This window comes from Budorcas taxicolor, chromosome 10 (genome assembly GCF_023091745.1).
Source record: "Budorcas taxicolor isolate Tak-1 chromosome 10, Takin1.1, whole genome shotgun sequence".
NCBI lineage: Eukaryota > Metazoa > Chordata > Mammalia > Artiodactyla > Bovidae > Budorcas > Budorcas taxicolor.
In genome coordinates this window covers 42,169,842-42,193,313 of record NC_068919.1, presented here as the reverse complement: position 1 = coordinate 42,193,313, position 23,472 = coordinate 42,169,842, and the positions used below count along the sequence as shown (strand labels likewise).

Genomic DNA, 23,472 nt, shown 5'->3' with positions numbered 1-23,472 from the left:
ATGTTTCTGCATGTTCCCCAAAACAGACTATGATAAGATAAACGAGAACATTCCATAATGCCCAACATCCATGCTTTCTTTCCCTTACTAAAATGGCAGGTGACTTGTAAAAATGTCAGTAGGTTCAGCTCACTCAAGCAGCCCAATACAGTTTTACATAAAAAGTTCACATCACAGCTGGTGTCCAGACCAAGTCTTCGCTCTCTGCTGTTCTCAGACTTCACGCCCACTGCTGGCTCAAGAAATCTCTGCAGGAAAAAGACCTCGATGATCTTACATGCCTTTCCCACCACATGGTCTAAGTAAGCCAGAGCAGCCCTCACTGCATTTAGCAAAAACAACTCTTACCTCACGGTATGTAACAGTGCAGAGCTTTTACAAAGGGCGTTGTGTCGGAAGCCAGGAGGAAAGATCACCATCTTCACCCTCTCTTTGTTCCTATAAGCATTGTGGGCAATTTCGTAGAGCTGCAAGGGGCACAAAGACAAGGACTCAAAGGCTGATCCTTGAAGCTCTCGTTTTGTTTTTCTAGGCTAATTTTCCTGAAAGGGTACAGAAACAACTGTCTTAGGGAGTTAGTTCCATTTAATTGGTGACGTAGCACCCTGCATATCTCTGAGTGGCTGCCTCTACAACCAAGGAAGGAAAGCTGCACAGCACACACAACAGTGACAAGACCTAATTGTCCCCCTGCCAGCACCTCCCTGCAGGGGGACAAGGGGTTTCAGTGGACCCCCACTATTTGTTTTAAAAAAAAGGAACAGCATCCCTATTTTTAGAGCCACTGCAGGGAAGACTGCCTGGAAGTTCCCAGAGCATTCTGGGATCTTCTCTACATTTGCTGATCCGGACCCCAGATGAGGAAGCAGGATCCCCCACAAACACTCCTTTGAGCTGAACAGCATAGCAACTGATACTTATTGTATACACCAGGCAGCAAGCAACTCAGGGTGCACGGAATCCCTTATAATGTCAGAGACCCTTCTTTCGGCACTAATCAAATTTTGGCTGGCTGAGAAAATGGCGACATTAGTATGTTTCCGTCAGCCACTGAGCTTGGTATACCTTTTTTCCAAATTCCAAAGGTACCGTTTTGTCATCCTCACCATGTATGATGAGAAGGGGAGAAGACAGGAATTTGACACTAGGAACAAGTGGAAGAAAAGTATTCAGTTCAAGAAATACATTGAGATTCCTCCTCTTCTAAGTTCAGGCTTTAGCAAAACATGAGGTTCACCCAAAATAAAAGACACTCTTTCTGTCCCTCACCAGGAATAACAACTTTATATATAATAAGCTTCATATAATGACATTTTCCTCCCAGCCAAGATTCTTCTATTTACTCATATAATTTAATTAGGTATTTAATTTATTCTTATGTGATTTTTGAAAATAACAAAAAAATGAATTTGTACAGAATTAAAAGAACTTCACTTTTTTGTTATTCTACCGTATTTCATAATATGTGGAATGTTTTAATTAAAATTAAAAAAATAATAACAAAACCAAAAAATTATAAGAACTACCACAAGACCAAAGAGAACTCTTTGTAGCAATTTATTTATATTTCCCCATAAATGTACAGGATGGACATGAGATGTTAACAGGTCCGACTAGCTTCCTGGTCAACTTCCTATTTGGTAAGTCAAAAAGGCCATGACATGAAGAATGTCAAAAGCCCTTCCTGGGCCCCTCCCAAATCCTGATACCAGCCAACCCTGCCACAGTGACTCACTGCTACTCCTCAGATGTCAGATTCCTCAAGCGTGTTGAAACAGGAAAACCTACTGATAACAACTGCCTGTTTGCAAGCACCCTAGATTCTCCAACTGTGAGAAGCTAGCTTGCCACATTCTAGTCACCGGACTTGCTGTTGGGTAGCCGGCTGGATGGTGTATGGATTTTGGTTACATGGGGAGTAAGGCCTAGAAGTCAGAGATTCCTCCAAGGAATGCTAGGTTAGACCCTACAGGACCTTTAAAAGGTCCTAAAACACCATAAGCTACAAATCCCTTCATAACTTCAGAGAAAAGTACTGAATTGGTAAAGTTATTAATTAGACATAAACATAATACAAATACTAAAAATTTGTAGACACTTTACCCCAAATCCTACTGCCCATCTAAGAATTCTCATCTACCTATTCAGTAAGTCACATGATAGTTACCCCCGCCCCCGAATCTAATAAAGGACATCTTTACATGATTAACTTACTTTTCATCATTGGGAAAGACTAGTTTGTCTTTCCTCAGGGCATCCATAATTGACCTTAAAAATCCTGGAAGTTTCCGGTAAATCTATTTTTCAAAAAGGAAAAAAATTAAAATATGGCCTAAAGCTATGTCATTTGTTAGAGGTTCTCACCATGAACTGTAGTAGTATAGAGTGTAGTGACTTTCTAAATATACTAAACTTTTTTGGAAAACATAACTTTTATGATTTTAAAAACAATTCATGTTACTTTCACTTCCACACGTTGGAAAATACAAGAAGGAAGAAAAAAGAAATCACACATGATAAAGTAGACAGTGCATGGGGCTTCCCAGGTGGCACAGTGGTAAAGAATCTGCCTGCCAAAGCAGGAGACTCAGGTTCAATCCTTGGGTTGGGAAGATCCCCTGGAGAAGGAAATGGGCAACCTCACTCCAGTATTCTTGCCTGGAGAATCCCATGGACAGAGGAGCCTGGCAGGCTACAGTCCATGGCATCACAAAGATTCAGACACAACTGAGAAACTAATACTTTCACATTTTCACACTTGGTAGGGCAATGGGTACAGAATATGCAGGTTGAGGCCAGTAAAGACAAACTTCTGCTTCACAGTTTGGACGTGGGCCTGCTGCTTGCGGGAACCTGCGTGGTTCCCCAGGGTCTGCCTGGCCTGTTTCTGGCATGGTCACAAAGCACAGGACCCACATTCAGGTGCGGTCTGGAGATTCTAACACTGCTTCTCCTTCCCTCCCTTCCTTTGCCCTTATCAGTGCCAAGGGCAAGATTTCTTGTCTTCTCTTTGTCTTTGGTTCTTCTACCCCCGGAATCAGGACTCCTCTGATGAGAGCTCAATAAGAGAAGCCCTTTGGCAGTTCATCTCAGGTTCCGGAGGAGGGAGGAGAAAGTGGGCCTCAGTCCATCCACTCTCGTGATCCCGCACTCCTTTCCAGCCAGGGGTGCCCCTCGGGACTTACAGGTCCAACTCCCCTCCAGGGGCTCCTAGTTGGTCTCCCTGCCTCCTCTCGGTTCTGGAATTGCACCAGATAAATATTCTTTAAATCTGCTGTTACAGATTGTAGGGAGTGGAACTCTATCTATTTAGAAAAACAAACAGCTCCTATCTTGGCTGCAAGGCCATCCACATCTGGCCACAGTCTTTCATCCCAAAAACTGTCTTCCAGGAGTTAGAAATGGTCGGACTGAGTCCTGTTTCCTCTTTACAGGGCGAGTGGCAATGGGGCAAGCCGCTGAGCCTCCAGCTCCCTCAGCTCTCCGTGGAGGCAATGGTGCCAGACTCAGGTGCTGTGAGGATTTAAAAGGAAGACGAATGTAAAAGCTCTTACATAGAGGTCCTCTGTGCCTCTCGAGTATCTTTTAAGACAGAATCGCCCCACTCTGGCCACGTGCCGTGGCTCTCGTTTGCCCCTCCTGTCTGTGTTTCCTAACTGCTCTCCCTCTCCCTCACCTCACTAAGAAATGAGCTTAGATCCTATCTCTTTGTAAGTCTTCAATGATCACACCTGTGCACAAGACCCTTCTCTTCGCTGAATTCTCCTGTCCCTGAAATTATTGTCTGGGCCCTCCCCCAACACCTAGCTTAGTCTACTTGTACCTGAGTGGGAAAAAGGAACAGGTGTTTGTTAAGTGCCCATATTTTGCATGATTATTGTACTTAATTCAAAAATACAAATACACAAAATCCCTATGCAGTATCAACCTCATTATAAAAATAGGAAAAATACAACAAAGGGAAGTAGTTTACCAAAGTCATAATTGGTTAGTGGCAGAAACAAAATTTGAACCCAAACCCAAACCTATCTAGCTTTATGAAGCCCAGAGTCTTTTTCCACTATGCCATGCTGCCTTCCTGTTCCAACTAATTGATTCCAAAGTGATACATGGAAATCCATGTCATTACTTTATATCCCTATCTCCCCAACTGCAGAAAACTTCTTAAGGGTTAGGACCTATGCCTTTTACTGTATCCATGTCTCATACCACCTACACTTTCTTAGTCAACAGTGCCTTATCAACGGCACTCCACTGCTAATAAAAACAACTAATGGCCACTGAGTGGTTACTCTGTGTCAGCACTCTTACACATGCTTTTCATATGTGAATTTATTTATCACAATAATCTTGAATAGATTTAATGAAGCATTAAAAGCAATTAGCCCAAGGTTACATAGCTGTTAAGTGACGCCCTGGGGAAAAAAAACCAGAAAGTCTGACACCAGAGCGATGGTTCTTAAAGAAAATATATTAAAACCTTTCTATGAAGGTTTCAGAGATCTACCAAGGCAGTGAGGTCTCGAGTGGTCCAGACCCCAGAGAGAACAGATGCCCGGAGAGGTGAGCCTCACACTCAACACCACTTTGCTCCTTGAAACAACTGCCAAGTCAGAAGAAAGCCAGAAAGTAGAGGCAAAAGAACACAGATGAGATGACACAAATAGAAAACACAGTAAGAGAGCAGAATATAATTACCATAAACTTCAGACTAAGGATTACACCTGAGGTGAGGCTCACTGCATTGAGAAGTAACATTACAGGAGACTTCCAGAGTGCCAGTGGTGCTAATTTCTTGACTTGAATGGTGGTTACATGGAGGTTCGGTTTATAACTATTAAATCATAGATGTCTCTATCATGTTCAATTTCAGAATTAACAAAGTTTCAAAAAAAAGTAAATGGTAAACTTGTTTCTAAACTGTAACGTGTCTACAAGCTAGTGAATTTATTAGTAATTATTCAGAGTAATAGTAACAGACATCAATTAACTATCTTTAAATTAAGATTTAATTGTCTGGAACCAATTAATGATTTATTGAATCTTAAATTACTCAGCATTCAATATTTTGGATTGTAGAGGGGATTCCTGTAATGAGTTGAGTTTAGAGTGTACAGGCATTTTAAGATTATGTGGTTCTGTGAACTAGCTGTCCCAGGATGTAATAAGCTGAAATAGTTAAGCAAATTCCAGAAACTTCTATGATGATTTACTGTATGAAAAATTCCAAGGGTAGACAGTTGGATTTAAGTACCCTTAAGATGCCTTCCAACAGTAATCAACAATTTGCAAATTTGGGCTACAGGTCCCCTCTAAGAATCTCACCTTTTTCTCCCTCTCTCATTTACTAACATTTATATAGAGGTATAACTGTAAGCAATTGAGCATGAGACATGGAATGAAATTATGAAATTAGCTAATGGTACAGATACAACAGATTAAAAAAAAACGCATCTTGTCAGTCAATCTTTTCTAATTTATCTTCTTGGAAAGATTGTCTTCTCCACCTGGGATGCCATGTAAAACCATTTGGCAGCTTCTTGAACTCTTTAGAGACTTTCTTATCATAAAATAATGAAAGATATGTGGTTGACATTCATAGGGCTAAAAATGACATATGAAAGGTTTGTTTTCACTTTGAAAAGGGACAATAAACAAGTGAACCTAAGTCAAGTCTATCTATGAAAAAATTATAAAAGAGAAGAGGTGTAATTTAGTTAATGGGGGGGGGGGGGCAGTGAAAAAAAGCTTTGGCTCTTAATAAGCCACTCAAGGCCTTCCCAGGTGGTGGTAGTGGTAAAGAACCTGCCCGCCAATGCAGGAGACATAAGAGATGCGGGTTCAAGTCCAAGGTTGGGAAAATCCCCTGGAGTAGGGCCTGGAGAAACCCACGGACAGAGGAGCCTGGCGGCCTGTAGTCCATAAGGTCTCAGAGTCGGACACGACTGAAGCGCCTTAGCACAGCACATACACAAGCCACTCAATCTATTAGAAGGAAATAAAAGAACTAAAAATACAAAAGCCATGTGCCCTCCTTCAATAATAACTGGCTACTAACCTATCACAAGTTAGAATAACAGAAATATATAAGACTAATAAAGAAAGGAAAAATGGTTAAGAAACAGCCTGCACTTTGACATCTTGTAAAGATGTATGAGACTCACCTTTAACAAGGGATAATTGATACTTGCAACCCATATGTTGGTAAATGGAGCTTCCAGGATAATTGCATCAGCTGGAAATCCTTGAAAAATAATGAAAAAGAAAGAACTCCCCTATCATATTTAAATACTGTCTTCCCTAAATAATGGATCCTCGTCTTGTACATGAACTGCCTGCATCAAAACCATTTGTGAATCATAATAAATTGTTAAATTTGTGAATGCAAAGTAATGACCCCGCACCAGACTTCAGTGAGAAGTCAGGATCTTGAGGGTGGGAAATGTGAGAATGTGCATTTTTAACATTTCTGTGCACATGATAAAGAAAATCACTACCTTTTAAAACAAGCAGATTTTCATGACTTGGATAATTTAAGAAAGCAAAGTATTATAGGAAGGGAGAGTCTTCTGCAGAAGCTGACTAGGTTGTATTGGCCAACACTGTCTGAGAACAAAAGATCAAATGCTGAAGTTACCATACATGGACTTTAAAATAACTTATTGAAAATAACAAATGGTAAAATAGTGAAATATTTATTTTGCTGCCACTCTAGAACTCTATGCCCAGTAAAAATACCCTTTAAAAGTGAAGAGGAAATAAAAACATTTTCAGGCCAAAACTGAAAGAATTCCTCACCAACAGACAGGTAGAAGAAAAATCCCAGATGGAAGCATAGACATGTTAGAGATAATAAAGAGCAAAAAAAGGGAGGTAAATCTAAATATTGACTTTATAACATAAGAATAATAATGTTTTATGGAGTATTGATATAGAGAAAATTAAAATACATGGTAGCAAAATTTCATAGGCTGGGCACTTAATGGATTTAAAATGTTCTAAGATAATTACATTATCCAGGAAGTGAAGTATTCATTTATGTGGGAATTTAGTTCAGGTAATTCATCATTGTCAACACTAAAGGAGCCATAGAGCTTAAAGGAGCAATGAAATGTTTGCTTTATTTCCATAAGTAATTAAGATTGTGTATAGCAGGTGACACACTTTAAAATGTTTATGTAACTCACCCTGACCTGTACTGCCAAGTAAAGTTTCAGATACAATGCAAGTGATTATAAGCTTTCAATGCATATCAGAATCAAATCACCTGGTCCTATTCATAGAGTATCTAGTTCATGAAGACAGCCAGGATCCAAGATACCTGTGTTTATAACAAACACCCCCAGCAGATTCTGATAAAGGCAGTTCTCAGAACACTTTGAGAAACAATGACATAAATATTACATAAGGAGGGCTGCAGAAAGCAAGTCTTGCCTACTATTGCATAAAGTATAATTTTCCCCTCCTGTAGCAGATTACTCCATAACAATACTTATTTATCACTTCACATGATGGCTCTATTTAAGGTAATTTTTACCTCTTTCCTTAGTATATACTTTTAATTTCATGCCTCTGAAAACCAGCTATTGTTTTAAATACTAAAAAAGAAAATTCATTACAGTATCCAGAACTGCCTGAAGTTGGGGTGCTTGTAGGTATCTCTGTGTTAAGATTGTACACAATAGTCTCTTCACTGTTTTTATTTTCCCATCTCAAGCCAAGAAAGTATGTCATGTAAGCATTTTATCATACCCTTCTCTTCTAGAACTTTTGCAGCATTTGTTGCAACTCTGTAAAGAACAGAAAATTAGTACACATGTGAAGCAGTGACTTAACAGTCAAGTAAGCAGTATAAAATGCAACCTCCAATGTGAGCATCTGATGAAAGCTCTTGACCCTCAAATGTGCATAAACACAAAGTCTTGCACAGGGTTTCAAGGGATTCCACTGACCCTAAACAAGAATCCTTTCATTTAAAACTCTCAAGGAGAGTTCTGGAATGGGCATCAGTGTCACAGATAGCCATAGATAGCCATTACACGTTCCCTTGAATTACAAACAAGCAAGCTGAGTGTAAGGACACTTGCCACTTGTGGAACCTGAGAGAAACTGTCTCCCAGCTCAGGGGTCCTCCTGCTGCTCCCTGCTGCCTATGATATGACACTAACGCCCCAAGGATCCACCTAAAGACCCATCTTCAGACCCCACTTACCCTGTCCCCAGAGAGTGGCCCCAGAGACACACAGGGGTGGTACCACTTCTCGCCTTGGTCCACTCGTAGACACAAACTGCATCTGCAGTCAGTCCATCCTCCGTGGGTGTACCCGTCGAGTCCCCAAACCCTGCCCACGAGGAAGGGCAAACATAATATCACTACCTCCAAAATGAGGGCCATCAAAAGTCCCCTGCTTATTGAAAACTTTTTGTACACTGTTCTTAACACATACCTCTGTAGTCAACAGACAAGACATGAAAGCCACCATTACTCAGCACCTGGATGACAAAGGAGCTGTTATCACTTTAATTAGGAGATGCAAACAAAAAGGTGGCCTCACCTCCTCAACATTTCCATAATCCTGGTGGTAATGGTTAACAGGTGGAGAAAAGATCTATTTCTGAAATCTGGTGTTTGACATCAAACTCAAGATCAGACTCAGCAGGAAAGAACAGCAGAGCAGGATCACACAGCCTGGGTCACACCCTAGCTCTGTCACTTACCAGCTATCTGACCTTGGTCAAGCTGGTAACATAGATTACATAGATTAACATTTGTGTAATCTATTCTGAGAAGTGAAAAACAATACTTTCAGATGGAAGTATTGCATGAGATGGTTGGAAGATTGCATGAGATGATGTATTAAAGTACCTTGGGGACTTCCCCAGTGGCCCAGTGGTTAAGAGTCTGCCTGCCAAGGCAGGGGACACTAGTTCAATTCCTGGTCTGGGAAGATTTCACATGCCACAGAGCAACTAAGCCCGTGCACCACAACTGCTGAAACCCATGCAACTAGGAGCTCACACTCTGCAACAAAAGAAGCCACGAATATGAGAAGCTGGTGCACTGCAATGAAGAGTAGCGCCCCTGCTTGTTGCAACTAGAGAAAGCCCATACACACAGCAAGGAAGATGCAATGAAGCCAAAAATATAATTTAATAAATTTAAAGCACCTTGAAAGTGTTAAGTCACTCAGTCATCTCCAACTCTTTGTGACCCCATGGACTCTAGCCTGCCAGGTTCCTCTGTCCATGGAATTCTCCAGCCAAGAATACTGGAGTAGGTTGCCATTTCCTTCTCAAAGGGATCTTGTGACCCAGGGATTGAATCCAGGTCTCCTGCATTACAGCCAGGTTCTTTACTGTTTGAGCCACATAGTGAATATCTTTTGTAGGAACTTCCTGAAGGAAAGAATGCTACCTAGAGTTGTAGTAGAAGCAGTCAATAATGGGAAGATATTCATATTAAGTATGAACAGATAAAGAGTTAATATTGATCAAAAATAAATCACTTGATTACATGAAACCACTTTCAAGCCCTGAATAGATAAATGAGAAAAGAATATAAAAACATAATTTTTAATGAAAAAATACAAATGACAGATGACAAGAAGGGAGATAAAGGGGGACAAAACTTTACTATGCAGGCACTTCTAAAATTTTATTTAGTTTTCACAACAGTCTTACAAGGTAGGTATTATCTGTATTTTACAGATAAAGAAACTGAGCCTTGGAGAACTTAAGTAACTTGTTCACACACATCCAAATGGCCAGAACTTGAACCACAGCAACAGACCCAAGATCACACTTGGGCCTGCCTGGGTTCAAACACTGTGCTTCCTGTACCAGGCCTAGATGTGGGAGAAAAAAGAGAAAAGTAAAACTGTTAGTTGCATCCGACTCTTTGCAATACCATGGACTGTAGCCCACCAAGCTCCTCTGTCCATGGAATTCTCCAGGCAAGAATACTAGAGTGGGTTGCCATTTTCTTCTCCAGGGGATCTTCCTGAGCCAGGGATCGACTCAGGTCTCCTCCACTGCAGGCAGATTCTTTACTGTATGAGCCACCAAGGGAACTTTTAGATGTGAGACACTGAACTTTAAATACAACTGAACTAATAATGAAGAACTAAATGAAACTTTCTAACATTTAAACTACATTCTTTCCAAACAAGTTATCTAAGACACAGGGCAGTTCAGCATCCAGGGAAACTGGAACACCCATGTGTTGTTTGTGGTTCCTTAAGTTGAAGAACCACTTGACAATCAACTTAAACAACAGATCCTACTCCCAAGAATTTATCTCTAGGAAAAAAATTCCAAAAGAAGCATAAACTACCTGCTTAAAGTTTTCTGTAGCAATACTATTCTAAAAGAATTTAGAAAAAAAAAATTGTATCAAAGAGGAGTAGAATATTTAAGTAAATAAATAATTGTCTATAAATAATGGAGAATGAGCACCATTTCAGTTGGTAACTATGACAACTATGGAAAAACATCGAAGAACATTCTTAAAATAATAAAAGAGCATGACACAAAATTATATAGAGAAACAATCAGTAACATAAAAACTTCATAGAGATTAAAAACTAGGTGGGAACAGCACATAAATGAAAACATTTATGTGCCGTATGATTGAAGTGATGAATGAATGAATGAATGAGAAAGGGGGAGAGAGAAGAAGGACAATTTAATAATGACTTAATTGTTAACAGAAAATTGCCTATCCAAAGGAGACAATGAAGAGCTAAGGAAGTTTGGTCAGGCTGGAAAATGATGACTATGGTGTGTGGAATCCAGAATCTACCCGGAGGAAGAAGTCTTATCATAGCATCCCTACACATCCCACCCACCACCAGGAGGATGTGGCTTCTCTTCACCTCTACACCTACGACATAGGAGACATACAATTGAGCTTTGCCAAGAGTAGAAGGGGAAAAATATATATATTCTCACAGTCATCAGCATCACACCCTCCCACTTGGAAAGGACAAAGAGTGGGGTTCAGAGTAGAAAGCAAAACTAAAAATTAATAGGCATCATCACCCCAGGCAAAATGGTAATCCAGCCCACCCACCACACGGGGTGATGGAGAGGGGAGTAGACAGGAGAGGATGGCCCTGTCTGAAGAGGGGAAGGGGGATGAAGATGGTGCTACAGTGCTGAGTCCGACAGGATTCTGGACCCCATTCATGCTGTTAAATCAGGAAAGGACTCTGGGGTGGGAGCTGGCTTGTGGGAGGAGAGATCAGGTCTGGGGATCAATAACAAGACAAGCAGCCAGATCACCTGAGGGAGGGATCCCTAACCACCTCACGGGAGTGTGGGAGGGCTAAACAGTAGCTCACCAGCCAGCTCTGAGTCAGACATGGTGAGGGGAAGAGCCTGCCATCGTCCTCATGCTGGGAAGTGCAGGGGCCACCCCAATAAACCAGAGCCTGTAGCAGCTGGTGAGGACACCAAGTTGCAGCTGGCCACCTTCCCTCTGCTGAACTTTTTGTGGGGCTGAAGAAGGGCCTGAATGATGTAAGAGCAGACATTCTGTCTTTACCCCATACCACAGAAAGGTTGCTCCCGGTAGAAGCGGTGGCTTCTGCACTTAATATATTTTCTCAACCCAGCCCTCAGAAAAAGCAAAGAAATGTGTCTTCAACTCCATCTGGTGATGAACAAATCCGTGAAAGTGTTTGAGGCTCAGAGACATTCACATCTGTTTCAATCCCCCAAGGTCAATTTAGGAAAACAAGTGCATTCAAGGGACTTTAGGTCCCAGACACCACCACCCGCCCGCTTGCCCCCACACCAGGGAGCTCTCAGGAAATAACCAGGCTGTAGGCTAAGGAAGATCTTAGGGCTGTAGCCCAGAAGAGAATAAGTGGAGATGTAAAATTGGTGCCTTGAGGCCCCTTCAGACATACCTTTACTAGCTCCAGTCTATGAGAAGCTGCCCTGTAGAGAAGGTTTAAAAGAAAAAGCAAGAATTAGGAATTATGATGACACATTCAACAAAAATCACTATCATGCTGCTGGCATCTGATCTCACCGCTTTCTTTTTCAGGTAAGACAAATAAATAACCAGGGGAGAGGGCACTACTTCTTGGTGTTGGAGCCCCCGTGCCTGCATCAGGGTGAACTCCCCACGGCTCCCCACTCCCCGCCTTCCCCACAGTGAGCACCGCCTGCCCAGACCACTAGCGCTTCACCACATAAGCATCTGATGAACTGCTGACGATCCATCTTCTTGCACTGCTGCACAGCAAAACCTATTTCTCAGAATACTTCTAGAAGCCAAAGGAACGTGAGTCCCAGAAAGTGGCTTTTCAGGAAAAGGGATGACACAGTCAAGTTCACTAAAGTGAGATCTCCCTACATCCTGTCTGCTCTGCCATGAAGGACATGATGAAGTGAGGAAACTCACAACCCTGGAGGGTCAAGAAACACTTTCTTCCAAATAACCATAGTCTGCTCTTTATGAACCACAACAAAAGGGAGAAAAAGATGACTCAAAAGACAGAGGAGTCTTTAAAAACCATTTGAATTTTTAGAGCCACATTTCTTAAACATTAGTGAGTCATGAAACCCTTAGAACCTATAATTAAAGCTATGGACCCACTGCCCTGAAAAATGTATCCACTCTTCAAATTTCATGTACAATTCGAGGTTGGGAGTTCACGGACCCTCTGAGGCTTCTATGGATCCTAAGTCTAGAACCACTGTTTTCATCTAGGTTCCCTGTGACCTGTCATTTGGCCTCCTTCCAGCTCAGTACTGCTGGAAACAAGCTGAGACTTCAGGACAGAGGAAGGTAGCTAGCCCCAAGCCAGAAAATCTAGGAAGACTGGGGGCAAGAGCCGATTCACTCAGAGGGCAGACGTGATAGTGTGACCCAGAGGACACATTAAAGAAGAGTTCAATGTAGCACCGTACCCAAGTTTGCATAATTGGAATAATGTTAAACAATGTTGAAAAACGTTGATTTCACAAGAAATCTCAGTAAAATGTGATTCTAAGGCATAAACCTCAAGAAGGCACCTTGAGCAAAGGCAAGGCTTGAGAAAGCCATTGTCTGACAAAAAAGACAGTGAGTAAAAGAGACAGAGGCGAGGGAGCTGAGGGGCAGAGGCCAGAGCTTGTCACTGAGTTTGAAGTGTCCCCCGCCCAGAGACTGGGCAAGGTCTGTGGGTCTCTGAGGCGTGTCGCCCCTCCCCCACACTGATAGCCGAGTCAGAGCCAATATTCATCACCCACTGTAATGACCCAGGCCCACAGAGGGGCTGGCAGTGCATCAAAGCAGAGTCAGGCTTCCAGGAGGCACTCTTTGTTACAAAGCAGTTGGGACGGTTGGGACGATAGGAGTGGGCTGAGGCATCAGTATTCCAGGCTAGAATTAGTCAGGTGGCCCCCAGAGCCTGGGATCAGAATTCTAGGGGATCTCTCCTGGAGATCATACATTTGATTTTTAGAATTCACTGCTATATGAAGGAATCTCCATGTGGTTCTGTGAGAAGACCATTTGTGTGGAAACTCTCCTTATCCTCCGTACCTCATGTATGTTTCCTATCAAGTCATCCATGGCTTCAGTTCATCATTCCCAACACTCTTACAGAATAAAGCAACACTGCCTTCTTTGAAATCAGTATCCAAATTTTGAAGTTTGTCTCCCTTCCAGTTAAGGATCCACATTATTCTACATGTGGAATATATAGTTGTTTTTTTTTTTTAAAGAGAAGCCTATATTGCCAGAACACCCTTGAACTCCAACAAATGGAAACAAATGTGTGTAAGGATGCTTACAGAGTTAAAAACAGCTCTGCCTTTCATTCCCCGACAGGAATGAAATGGTCTTTTGCTCTGTTTGAGGGGGGAAAAAAATCCAAGCAAAGGCACTGACCTGTGTTGTGCACTGCCATGAAGATAAACAATAATTGGGTTGCCATCACAGAGGGCTGCTTCATACCAGCTCCGTCCCTTCCCCTTAGCATCCTCCCCCCGGCAGCTGGGAACCGTGTGCCTGAAAAGTAAGGCAAGGTTTTAGCCAACATGGACACAGAGAAGAATTCTCTGTCCTCGCCAACAGTCTAAAACTCCTGATGTCAATCAGATACATCTTTATGTATATAAAACATATTATATACAAAACCACCTGGGAAAGCCCATAGTAATTATCAGAATATATAATAAGTTATAGTTTTATATGTAAATATTTAATCTATTTATATACAAAAATTTATCTGAGTCATATACGCATGGGCTTCCCAGGCAGCCTTACTGGTAAAGAACCCACCTGCCACTGCAGGTGATATAGGAGATACAGGTTTGATGCCTGGGTCAGGAAGATCCCTTGCAGGGGGGCATGGCAACCCACTCCAGTATTCTTGTCTGGAGAATCCCATGGACAGAGGAGCCTGGTGGGCTACAGTCCATAGGGTCACCGAGAGTCAAACACGACTGAAGCAACCTAGCACGCACACAGCCAATATATGCACATGGTACCAATTAAAATATAATACCATGAACATCTTATAATGAAAATTATTACTGCCCTAGCCCACCTCCCCCATGCCCAGGGATAACCCCTTTGGACCATTTACAGTTTAGTTCTTCTGATTCCTACACCAATTATGCTTCCAAAACTGCAATTCTTAGGTGTGGCTTATTGAAATGCAATCTTTTCGGTGGAAACCAGTAAAAGATAGTAGGTATTTGCCACCTGCTATTTTGGCTGAAGAAACAAGCTGGAAAAAAGTTAAAGGGAAACCAGTTTGGGTAGGAGAAAAGAACTTAAATATGAAATTAAGCTATTCTTCTCAAGAAACTGAGTGACCTTGTGATTTTAAACACCTGAGTGAGCTCTAGTTCCCGCCCCCTCCCGCCTTGTTAAATCAATGAACTCTGATAACAGAAATACTACCATATGACACATCACCAAGGGACTTGGAGAACTGGCCACATGATGACAAATCTTCAATCCTCCAATCACTTAGAGGCAAAAAGTCTGACATCAAACCCCCAAGGCCTCCGTACCAAAAAGACAGGCATCACTGCCAGCTAGATAAGTGGTCCTGAGCACAGCTGACTCCCTCGCCAAGGGCAGGTGGGGCAAGAGCAAAAAATAAAAATATTTTCAAATTCCAGCACTATCAGTGGAACTGTACCCTACAGATTAGAAAAAAGTTATGTGATCCCATACTGGTTCCTAAATATTCCACGGTCACATGTTCAAATTCAGGGAGGTGAAATATCCAAGAAGGCACTGGAAAACTGGCAGCCAAGAACAAGCAGGTAGGACCAAACAGAAGAAAATGTTGAGATTAGCACAGCAGACAGACAGTAGGATGCGCATGACCTTGTTGGACAAATATTTATGGAGCGCCTTTGCCAAGCACCATGCTGAGCAATGAAAACCCACTAACAAAGTCCCCACCTATGAAGTTATTGTCTCGTAAAAAAGACACACATTAATCAGATAATCACACAAGGAATAAGGCAAGGAAGAGAACGACCCAAGGCACCTGAAAAGTAAGATTCTCCAAAAGCAAATTCAAGCAGGTCAAATGTCAATACAAAGGGAAGGTGTGTGGAACAGCTTCCTCCAAGGAACACTGACCTCTCCACAGGCAAGTAACACAGCGCTGCCCACCTGTGCCCTGTAACATGAAAGCCCCACCCGCTAAGCACCCCAGTGTCCAATCAGCGCACTCACCAGATTCCCAGAATTACCCCAGGCTCGACTTTGATGTAGAAGTTCACCGTGTGAGGATCTTCAACTCTGGTTTCTTTAAATCCACAAGAAATGGTGCTTTGACTAGAAAGTAGAATTCATTACCAACTCCCAGAATCAAAGTCCATGTCTTTTAATCACAATCCAAAAAAGTAATTAGCCTCATGTTTGACATGTTTCTAAGTTACAAGCACTACACTCAATTCCAACCAAAGTATTTTATTTTATAAACTAGGACTAGCCCGCAGAAGAATTGACCCCCACAAATACTCTAAAGCTAGACTTAAAAATAGCACAAGTGTGGTAGCCCCTAACAGAGTTTATTCCACTTTATCCCTGATTCAAGTGAAAAGCAAAGGAGACCATTCATCTAAAAAATAGGAGGGTATAGAAGAAGGTAATGGGGCTTCCCTGGTGGCTCAGAGGGTAAAGCACCTGCCCGCAATGTAGGAGACTTGGGTTCGATCCCTGGGTCGGGAAGTTCCCCTGGAGAAGGAAATGGCAACCCACTCCAGTATCCTTGCCTGGAGAAGAATCCCATGGATAGAAGAGCCTGGTGGGCTACAGTCCATGGGGTCATGAGTTTTGGGGCAGAGAGGTTTGTTTTATTTGGTTGGATGTTTTTTCTTTGGCTGCGCCGGGTCTTAGCTGTGGCTCTCAGGATCTTCAGTCTTCCTTGCAGCCTACGGGATCTGTAGTTACAGCATTTGAACTCTTAGGTGTGGCACGCGGGATCTAGTTCCCTGATCAGGGATCGAACCTGGGCCCCCTGCATTGGGAGCATGGAGTCTTACCCATTAGTCCACCAGGGAAGTCCCAGTAACGAGTGTTCTGCTACTTAAGTCATGCATTCCTTTTGCACTAAGTGAAACATAGTCACTAGCCATAAACCCTGAAATGTCCAAGGTCAACGTAACACTTAGACACGGGCAGGTGACAGCACCACCTGTGACCAGAAGAACCATGGGCCACACTAACACAGCCTTCAGTAGAAACACAGGAAAACAGATCTCTCACATCAACCTGTCTTTCTCTAGGGATACAAGCAAAAAGAGGAAAAGGCACAGAATACAGAAAGCACTAACGTATCCAGATTAACAGCTAATTTGAGGACTGAGCTCCAGGACTGAAATCCCGCCCACAAGGCCATGGTTTTCTATCTATCCCAACACTTCACCAGGATTCATCCTAGACCCCAAAGGCAATATAATTAGGTTCCAGACAATTCAAGTCTAGCCACAAAGATGCTGACATATCTTTCTCACTATGTCATAACTGTAAGGGCAGTGAGTTCTTGAATTGGGGAAAAAAATATGAAGGCAGATTCACAAAAGGTACATACTTACAAAAGTTTACAAAAATCAGCATGTGCATCAGAGGAGGGCAAATGTGTTCTTTTAATGATTTACTTGTAAAGCTGTCACACAGAGTGGCAATTTTCCTTCCGAGTGTGGAACAGGAGTGTGGGAAAGATCTGTAAGATATTGTGAAACAAATAAGGTATTCAAAATCAGTCCAAGTTTTGTCTTGGTTTGTTTTTCCTTCAAACGTCCAAATCAAATTCCACAGACTGACACTGGGAATTACAGGCAAGCTGGCATTTGAGCAAAATCCTTTACAGAACTGTATGTAATTAGGGCAGATCCAGACCAGGCACTATGGGAGAACCAGGAGAGGAAAGGACAATCAAGCCCTCAATCAGCTGCTCAGAAAGCCCCGATATGACAGGATAGGAGAGGTGGGGACACGGATGCACCCAAGTCAGACTTGCTTTCTCAGTGTACCCCACAGGAAGCCAAGGCTGGACCCCAAAGTCAGCAGGAAACAAGGTTCAGACCATTTAACAGCTGCTGCAGTTTTTAATCACAATTCAGTGCTGTATGTGCTAGCTATTATTAGTATTAGCCTAAAGCAGTGAATGAATAATCATCAGATTCCCCCCTCCTTCTGGCTGAGTCTTGGGAAAAGATGAGCCAATGCGAGAAAAAAAAACCCACTTCTGAGGTGAGTGGGATCGTGAGGAGCAGGGTGGGGTGCAGGGCAGGCCCTGGGCAGGTGATGGGACACAGGGTGGGTGGTGCAGGGGGAGCCACACACATCTTGTTTATTCTACTGTCCCAGTGGCATGAACCATCCAAACTGGGAGCCACCAGCAGACAACTTACGATCTTTCCATGAGGGCTCACTCAGGCTACCTCTGTCTCTAGTCACATCTCCCATGAGAGCTGAGCATCTCCCGAACCTTTTAGAAATAAGGGATACAGGAAGCCAGTGTCACCACCTCCCACTCCCAATTTTTGTTCACATCATTCCTTCAATGAATCCCTTTTCCTACTGTGAAAGGTCAATGGGAAGACCATCTATGTAATCAAATTATGACGTTTTGGCGGCTGGAAAGCATGTGTGATGCACTGTTTCCGTGTCCTGGTTTCTCTGCTAGACTAGAGGCATCTTAGAAGACGTTACATGTACAGGTTAATACCTGTACTTTGCAAATGAAGAGGCTGAAAAGTTAAGTACCCTTCCCAAGGTCACACAGCCAGTGAATGGCAGAGCCATGTGAATCCAGAGTTCCATGATGATCTCCAGCTGTCACAGTCCTGGTGAGTTCTCCTCGTCATCCTTGAAGCAAAAATGAGCCCCAAGAATGAGGCTGGGCTCTGGACAAGTCCAGTTCTTACAGAAAATTATATCAGGATCCTTGTCTCTTCTGCATCCTTGCCTCTCTCAGGGTCCCTCCTTCCTCCCACTCCCTTCTTCCATCCTGTTCCATATTCTCAGAAGATACCAAGAGCATCAAAGAAAGACCTCTAAAAAACCCTCCCTCTAGTGTAATAACTTAAAAACCAGGGCACTTATACATATTTGGAAGTGGCATGGAGGCAGAAGATAATGAATCTCTAATGAATTTCCAGCAATTCTGTGGGGAGCAGAAAAGATAAGCAGGCTAAGGGTGACGGACAGCTCTTCAAATACATCAGCCGTGGGCAACTGCATACCCATAAAATCAGCAAAAAAAGAAATGAAAATGATTGTTTCATACTTTAAAATAGCCTCTGTGAAGGTGGCTGGAAGGAGAGGACACTGTTGTTCAATTTTAGAGATAAGAAACTAAAACCCAAAGAAGCCACTTTGAGCCACAGATCAAGCGCAGACAGACAGGCAGAACTGAATTCTTATGCTTCCTTCCAGTTGGCTGGATCCGGTTTTCTTTCTCCTGACTCTCTGAACTCCCGCTACCCTGCGTGTTAGTCTCCCACTAAGTTGCCTTTTGAAGGTAGCAGGGTGCTTGGGAAACAGAGGCAATAGAGGGAAATATGCTTCTGTTTTTAAAGAATAATTCATACAGGACCCTTCTCTCAAATAGCTCAAGGCACTTCTGTGAGAAGCACTGCGGGAAGAGAACACAGTGACCAGATCCCTCCGAGCATCAATAATGCACGCCAGCTCCTTTTAACTAGGGGGCTGTCAGTTTGACTTCCCCTAGATCAATACGGGATCAAAAGTCACCAGCGGCTAATAGACCTTATTTGAGCAGAGGATGTGGTTTCAGTCCAATCCTCGCTCACGGCCAGCACATCAAACAGCCACCTTGATGCTTTGGTGTTCTTTTGCCTACCCTTTGATCAGCTGTGGCTGTAACTACACAGCATCCCACAGGGGCCACAGAACCTAACGGAATGATTCTTACAGGCGCTGGAACCTGAGCTGCTACAGGGCCAATCATTCTTGCTTAATGCTCAGAAGTACCAGCTTTGGGAAGCCCAACTCTGACCACAGTTGGCAAGACAACAGTTCCAAATGTTAAGACATGCTGCATGGGCATCCTGTGCCCATTCATCCCACCAACACATACTGATCACCAAACACCAAGTTTCCTCTTTCTCCTCCCTCCTTTCCTCCCAACCAGACCCCCTCTTTCCTTCACATCCACTCAAGTGTCCCTTCTTTTTCAAATCTTCTCTAGACAGATCTTCCCATGGTGACTTACCCTCTCTTTTCACCCCTCCCACTAATTATAGTCAGGGCCAGAGTCTGACCCTTAATTCTTTGCTGATTTTTTTCTCACTGTTAGCCCTGTATCCCCAGTGATAAGAACCACGTCCCAGCTAATGCTGCTTTTACTTTCCACTCTGCCTAGCACAGGGCTGTTGCTGTTTGTTGTTTAGGCGTTCAGTCATGTCTGACTCTTTGGCAACCACATGGACTGTAGTCCACCAGGCTCCTCTGTCCATGGGATTCTCCAGGCAAGAATACTGGAGTGGGTTGCCATTTCCTTCTCCAGGGGATCTTCCCCACCCAGGGATCGAACCTGTGCCTCCTGCATTCCAGGCAGATTCTTTACCACTGAGCCATCAGGGCAGCCCTAGGCTGAGTGTCATAAATATCCATAGAATGACAGGGTGAGAACAGAAAAGAGTGTATTTCTAGAAGGAGGCAAGACTTACTGGTAGCTTTAGGGGACAGGGAAGGGCTTCCTTCTCTTTTGAGTAGGAATGTGAGCTACCCAAGAGCAGGGGTTTTGCCTGTCTCATTTATGATGGTATGCCCAGAGCCTAGGTAAATATATCTGATAGGGAGTAGATGACCAATATACTGGGGAGGATGGAAAAGTTTGTCAGCCTTCTCATAGGGATTTTCTAAGTATCATCTAGAAATGTAAAGGCTTGAAGTGAAATAAGGAGAAATAAAAGGGGAAATAGCCCTTTGGATTTCCCCAACTTCTTTCCTGAGCATGGTTTCCATTTTTCTAATTCAAAGAAAATCAGCAGCAAGAGATTTACTCTGCTGGGCCCATCCATGTTAAGAAGTGACTACATCTGATGAGACTTTTGTAAGATAAATAAATCCATTCCCAAGGCATTAAAAAATAATCACTGTAAATATCATGATTAAATGTTCTCCTTGAATCTCTTGACACATCACAATAGATCCACGGCTACAGGCCATCCCAGGCACACAAGGAGCCCTCCAGGAATGTTTGCTGATCTAATCAGGCTCCATGAAACAAAAAGGACTTAAGATGCGGGATTTCAGTCTGCACCTCAGCCTGATCCAAATTAGATCAGTAATTTTCCGCTCGGATAAAGAAATGCTCAAGTATTTTATTCTTTCAGGAGACATTCAAGACCTATTTTTAGTAATTAGTATTTGGAAGTAACAGGGACTTCCCAAGTGGCACAGTGATAAAGAATGCAGGAGAAACAAGAGACGAGAGTTTGTTCCCTGGGGTGGGAAGATCCCCTCGAGGAGGAAATGGCAACTGCTCCAACATTCTTGCCTGGAAGATCACATGGACAGAGGAGCCTGGCACACTAAAGCCCACAGGGCCAAAGAGTCAGACGTGAGTGAGCAACTGGGCGTGCACACGTGTGGAAGTAACAGAGGATCCCCAACACCCCATCTCCACTCCTCTATCAACAACGTGGGCTGTTCTCTAAAATCACAAAGCAGCTTTGATTCTTGTCAAATAAGTGTTAAATAACCAGCCACACTTCTGTAAAGAACTCAAAAGTAAAAGGTGGTAAATGCCAGCTTTCCCAAAACAGCTGCTTCAGGGATGTAAGGCCCATGATTGTGAAGTTTGAGAAGTGCAGCCAGTCAGGACATTGGGCCTGGTGTTCGGATCCAATACAAAAGGGAGCTCCAGCCTGCACTGCACAGCCAGGGAGAGCTGCACTCTGCCCCCTGCCCTCAGCCACAGCAGGAAGAGAAGACAGGGAATCAGGGTTGTCTTAGCCCCTCAGATTTTCCAAATTGAGGTCTTCTATGCCTGGATGTGATTCTTGAATATTTTGTAGTCAACAAAAGTTAGGCAAAACAAAGCAAAGGAAGACAAAGAAGAAAAGTATACAGAACAGCCAATACCTTCCCCCACCAACAAAACAAAACAAGATACCCAGGCTCGTGGGTCTGGGTTCTCCAACCAATACCTGGACTCAGGGCAACAAGACTGGCAGCATATTGCTTGCTGGTTGATTCAGGTAGTCTAAGATTACTGCTCAAGCCAAGGATTCATGGAAGGAAGAACATTTAAAACCTGCTGACCTAGTCATGGTTGCGATGTACTGTGCGTCTCTAGCATCGTGGAGAGGTCTTCCTTAACTCCACGGCAGAGTTCACACTCAGGGAGGTGGTTTTCTGACCCTTCCCATCTATACAGATAGGCCCTTGATCTAACAGAATGCCATCCAAGACAACAACACAGATTATTATTGTCACTGGTGTTATCCCGCTGTTAGTAAAATGTCAAGGCAGTTAAGAGATTTATAGAAACCTGAACCAGCTCTCTGGAATCTCTATAATCTCTATTTCAGAAGCACCAAAGGGGTACACGTTCCTGAAAAATCATAGGGTTGAGTCTCACTGGCCCTGGTAGGGGCTGAGGAAACAGCCGTCCAAGAGCCCTGGGGGCCTCCGAAGCACCAAGAGTCAGCGCGGGGCCACCAGCCCCCCGGTCCGCGCTGGGTGGTACCTTCCATGCCGCCCCGGGCCGCGGGGCGTACAGGGCGCCGCGCGCACTCACCGCAGGTTCCGCACGACCATGTGCCACCATGCGGCCACGGAGTCCCGCTCGTCCGGCTCCATCCCGCGCCGCGTCCCGATCCGCCACCACAGGAGCTCTCGCAGGTATCCGGGAGCCGGGAGCCGTGCCCCGGATTCCCTCCTCCCCCGCGAGGGCGGCGACTACCCGGGGGCCCTGCGGCGGGTGCTGCCGGGCGTCCTACTCAGCGCAGGGCGGGGCGCAGCCGAGCCGGGCTGTCTTCGCGCACCCTCGGCCACACGTAGGGATTTGTGATAGGAACAAGTGCCTTACTCTTCCAGCAGGCCACGCGCGAATTCATTTCTATTTCATCCTGTACGTCTCTGTGTGTGCGCGCCCTGGGTGGACTAAAATACATTTCTTACTCTGATAGTAATAAAAGTCTGAGAGTTACAGCTTTAGAAGACCCTCTTGAAGAATCTACACTTTCCTCCACTTTAACCCCCTTTTTTTCTTTCTCCCTTTTGTTTTCCCCCTTTTCCGGAATCTTCCCTTCCCAGCCACCATCTCCTTCCTCTCTCTCCCTCCTTCTCTCTCTCTCTCTCTCTCTCTCTCTCTCTCTCTCTCACACACACACACACACACACACACACACACACACACACCTGTCATCATTACTATAGTAAAAAAATTCTTTGGCTCACTTCCATTGACTACTACTTTATCTGTCTGCAGGGTTATGAACTACACAATTCCTCCATGTGTCCAAATTCACCACCTTCTTGGTGTTTTGTTTACCTAGCTGCAGGTAGCAGAAACCGCCCCGCCCCCCCAACTCACCCCTCTTGCATCAGAAGGTGCGGCTTTGAAAGATTTGGTGGGAATGCGCTTATGCTTACATAGCGCACTGTCTCCTGGGAGCAGAAACTGTCCTCCGCTAAAGCTGTTCCAGGGAAGCCACCAGGCAAAGTGTGACGATAAGGGATAAAAAGAGAATGAGTTTCCACCTGAAAGCAATTTGATGTCAGCACCAAGACTACATCTGGGAGGCAAGGTGCAGCCTTCTCAGAGGGAAAATGTGGTCTCTAGTGTGTCTAAGCTTTGGGGGCTTTGCCAGTTGAGCAGAAGGCACAAGGGGGACTGCTCACCCACAGAAAGTGCAACTGGCCAGACTGGAGCAAAGCACCAAAAGCCCTTGCAGGGCTGGGCAATTTCAGATAAGTGGTCAGAGGAGGAGGAGCTTTCTTCACTGCTTCTTGGAATTGCTCTAGGA

The 23,472-nt window shown here is 43.8% G+C and overlaps 2 protein-coding genes across 3 annotated transcripts in view; one reads left to right on the top strand and one right to left on the bottom strand.

Moving 5' to 3' along the window:
* The window catches only part of PYGL (glycogen phosphorylase L), a 53,979-nt gene extending 40,352 nt beyond the window's left edge, over window positions 1-13,627 (top strand). The window contains exon 21 of one of the 2 annotated variants that reach the window (XM_052647416.1): window positions 12,053-13,627. In XM_052647416.1, coding sequence (XP_052503376.1) covers window positions 12,053-12,056 — 4 coding nt within the window. In that variant the 3' untranslated portion in view covers window positions 12,057-13,627. Of the gene's footprint in view, window positions 1-3,434; window positions 4,092-12,052 lie in introns of those variants that run through there. The other variant, XM_052647415.1, reaches the window with a different exon arrangement.
* Window positions 221-22,303, bottom strand: ABHD12B (abhydrolase domain containing 12B). Its single transcript, XM_052647417.1, is given in 14 exon segments — window positions 221-248; window positions 349-467; window positions 1,066-1,144; window positions 2,215-2,297; window positions 6,165-6,244; window positions 7,753-7,790; window positions 8,213-8,342; window positions 8,448-8,493; window positions 11,913-11,943; window positions 13,886-14,005; window positions 15,698-15,755; window positions 15,758-15,799; window positions 17,062-17,189; window positions 22,242-22,303. Coding segments are annotated over 14 exon segments (1,044 nt in total).
* Between the last annotated feature and the right edge of the window lie 1,169 nt (window positions 22,304-23,472).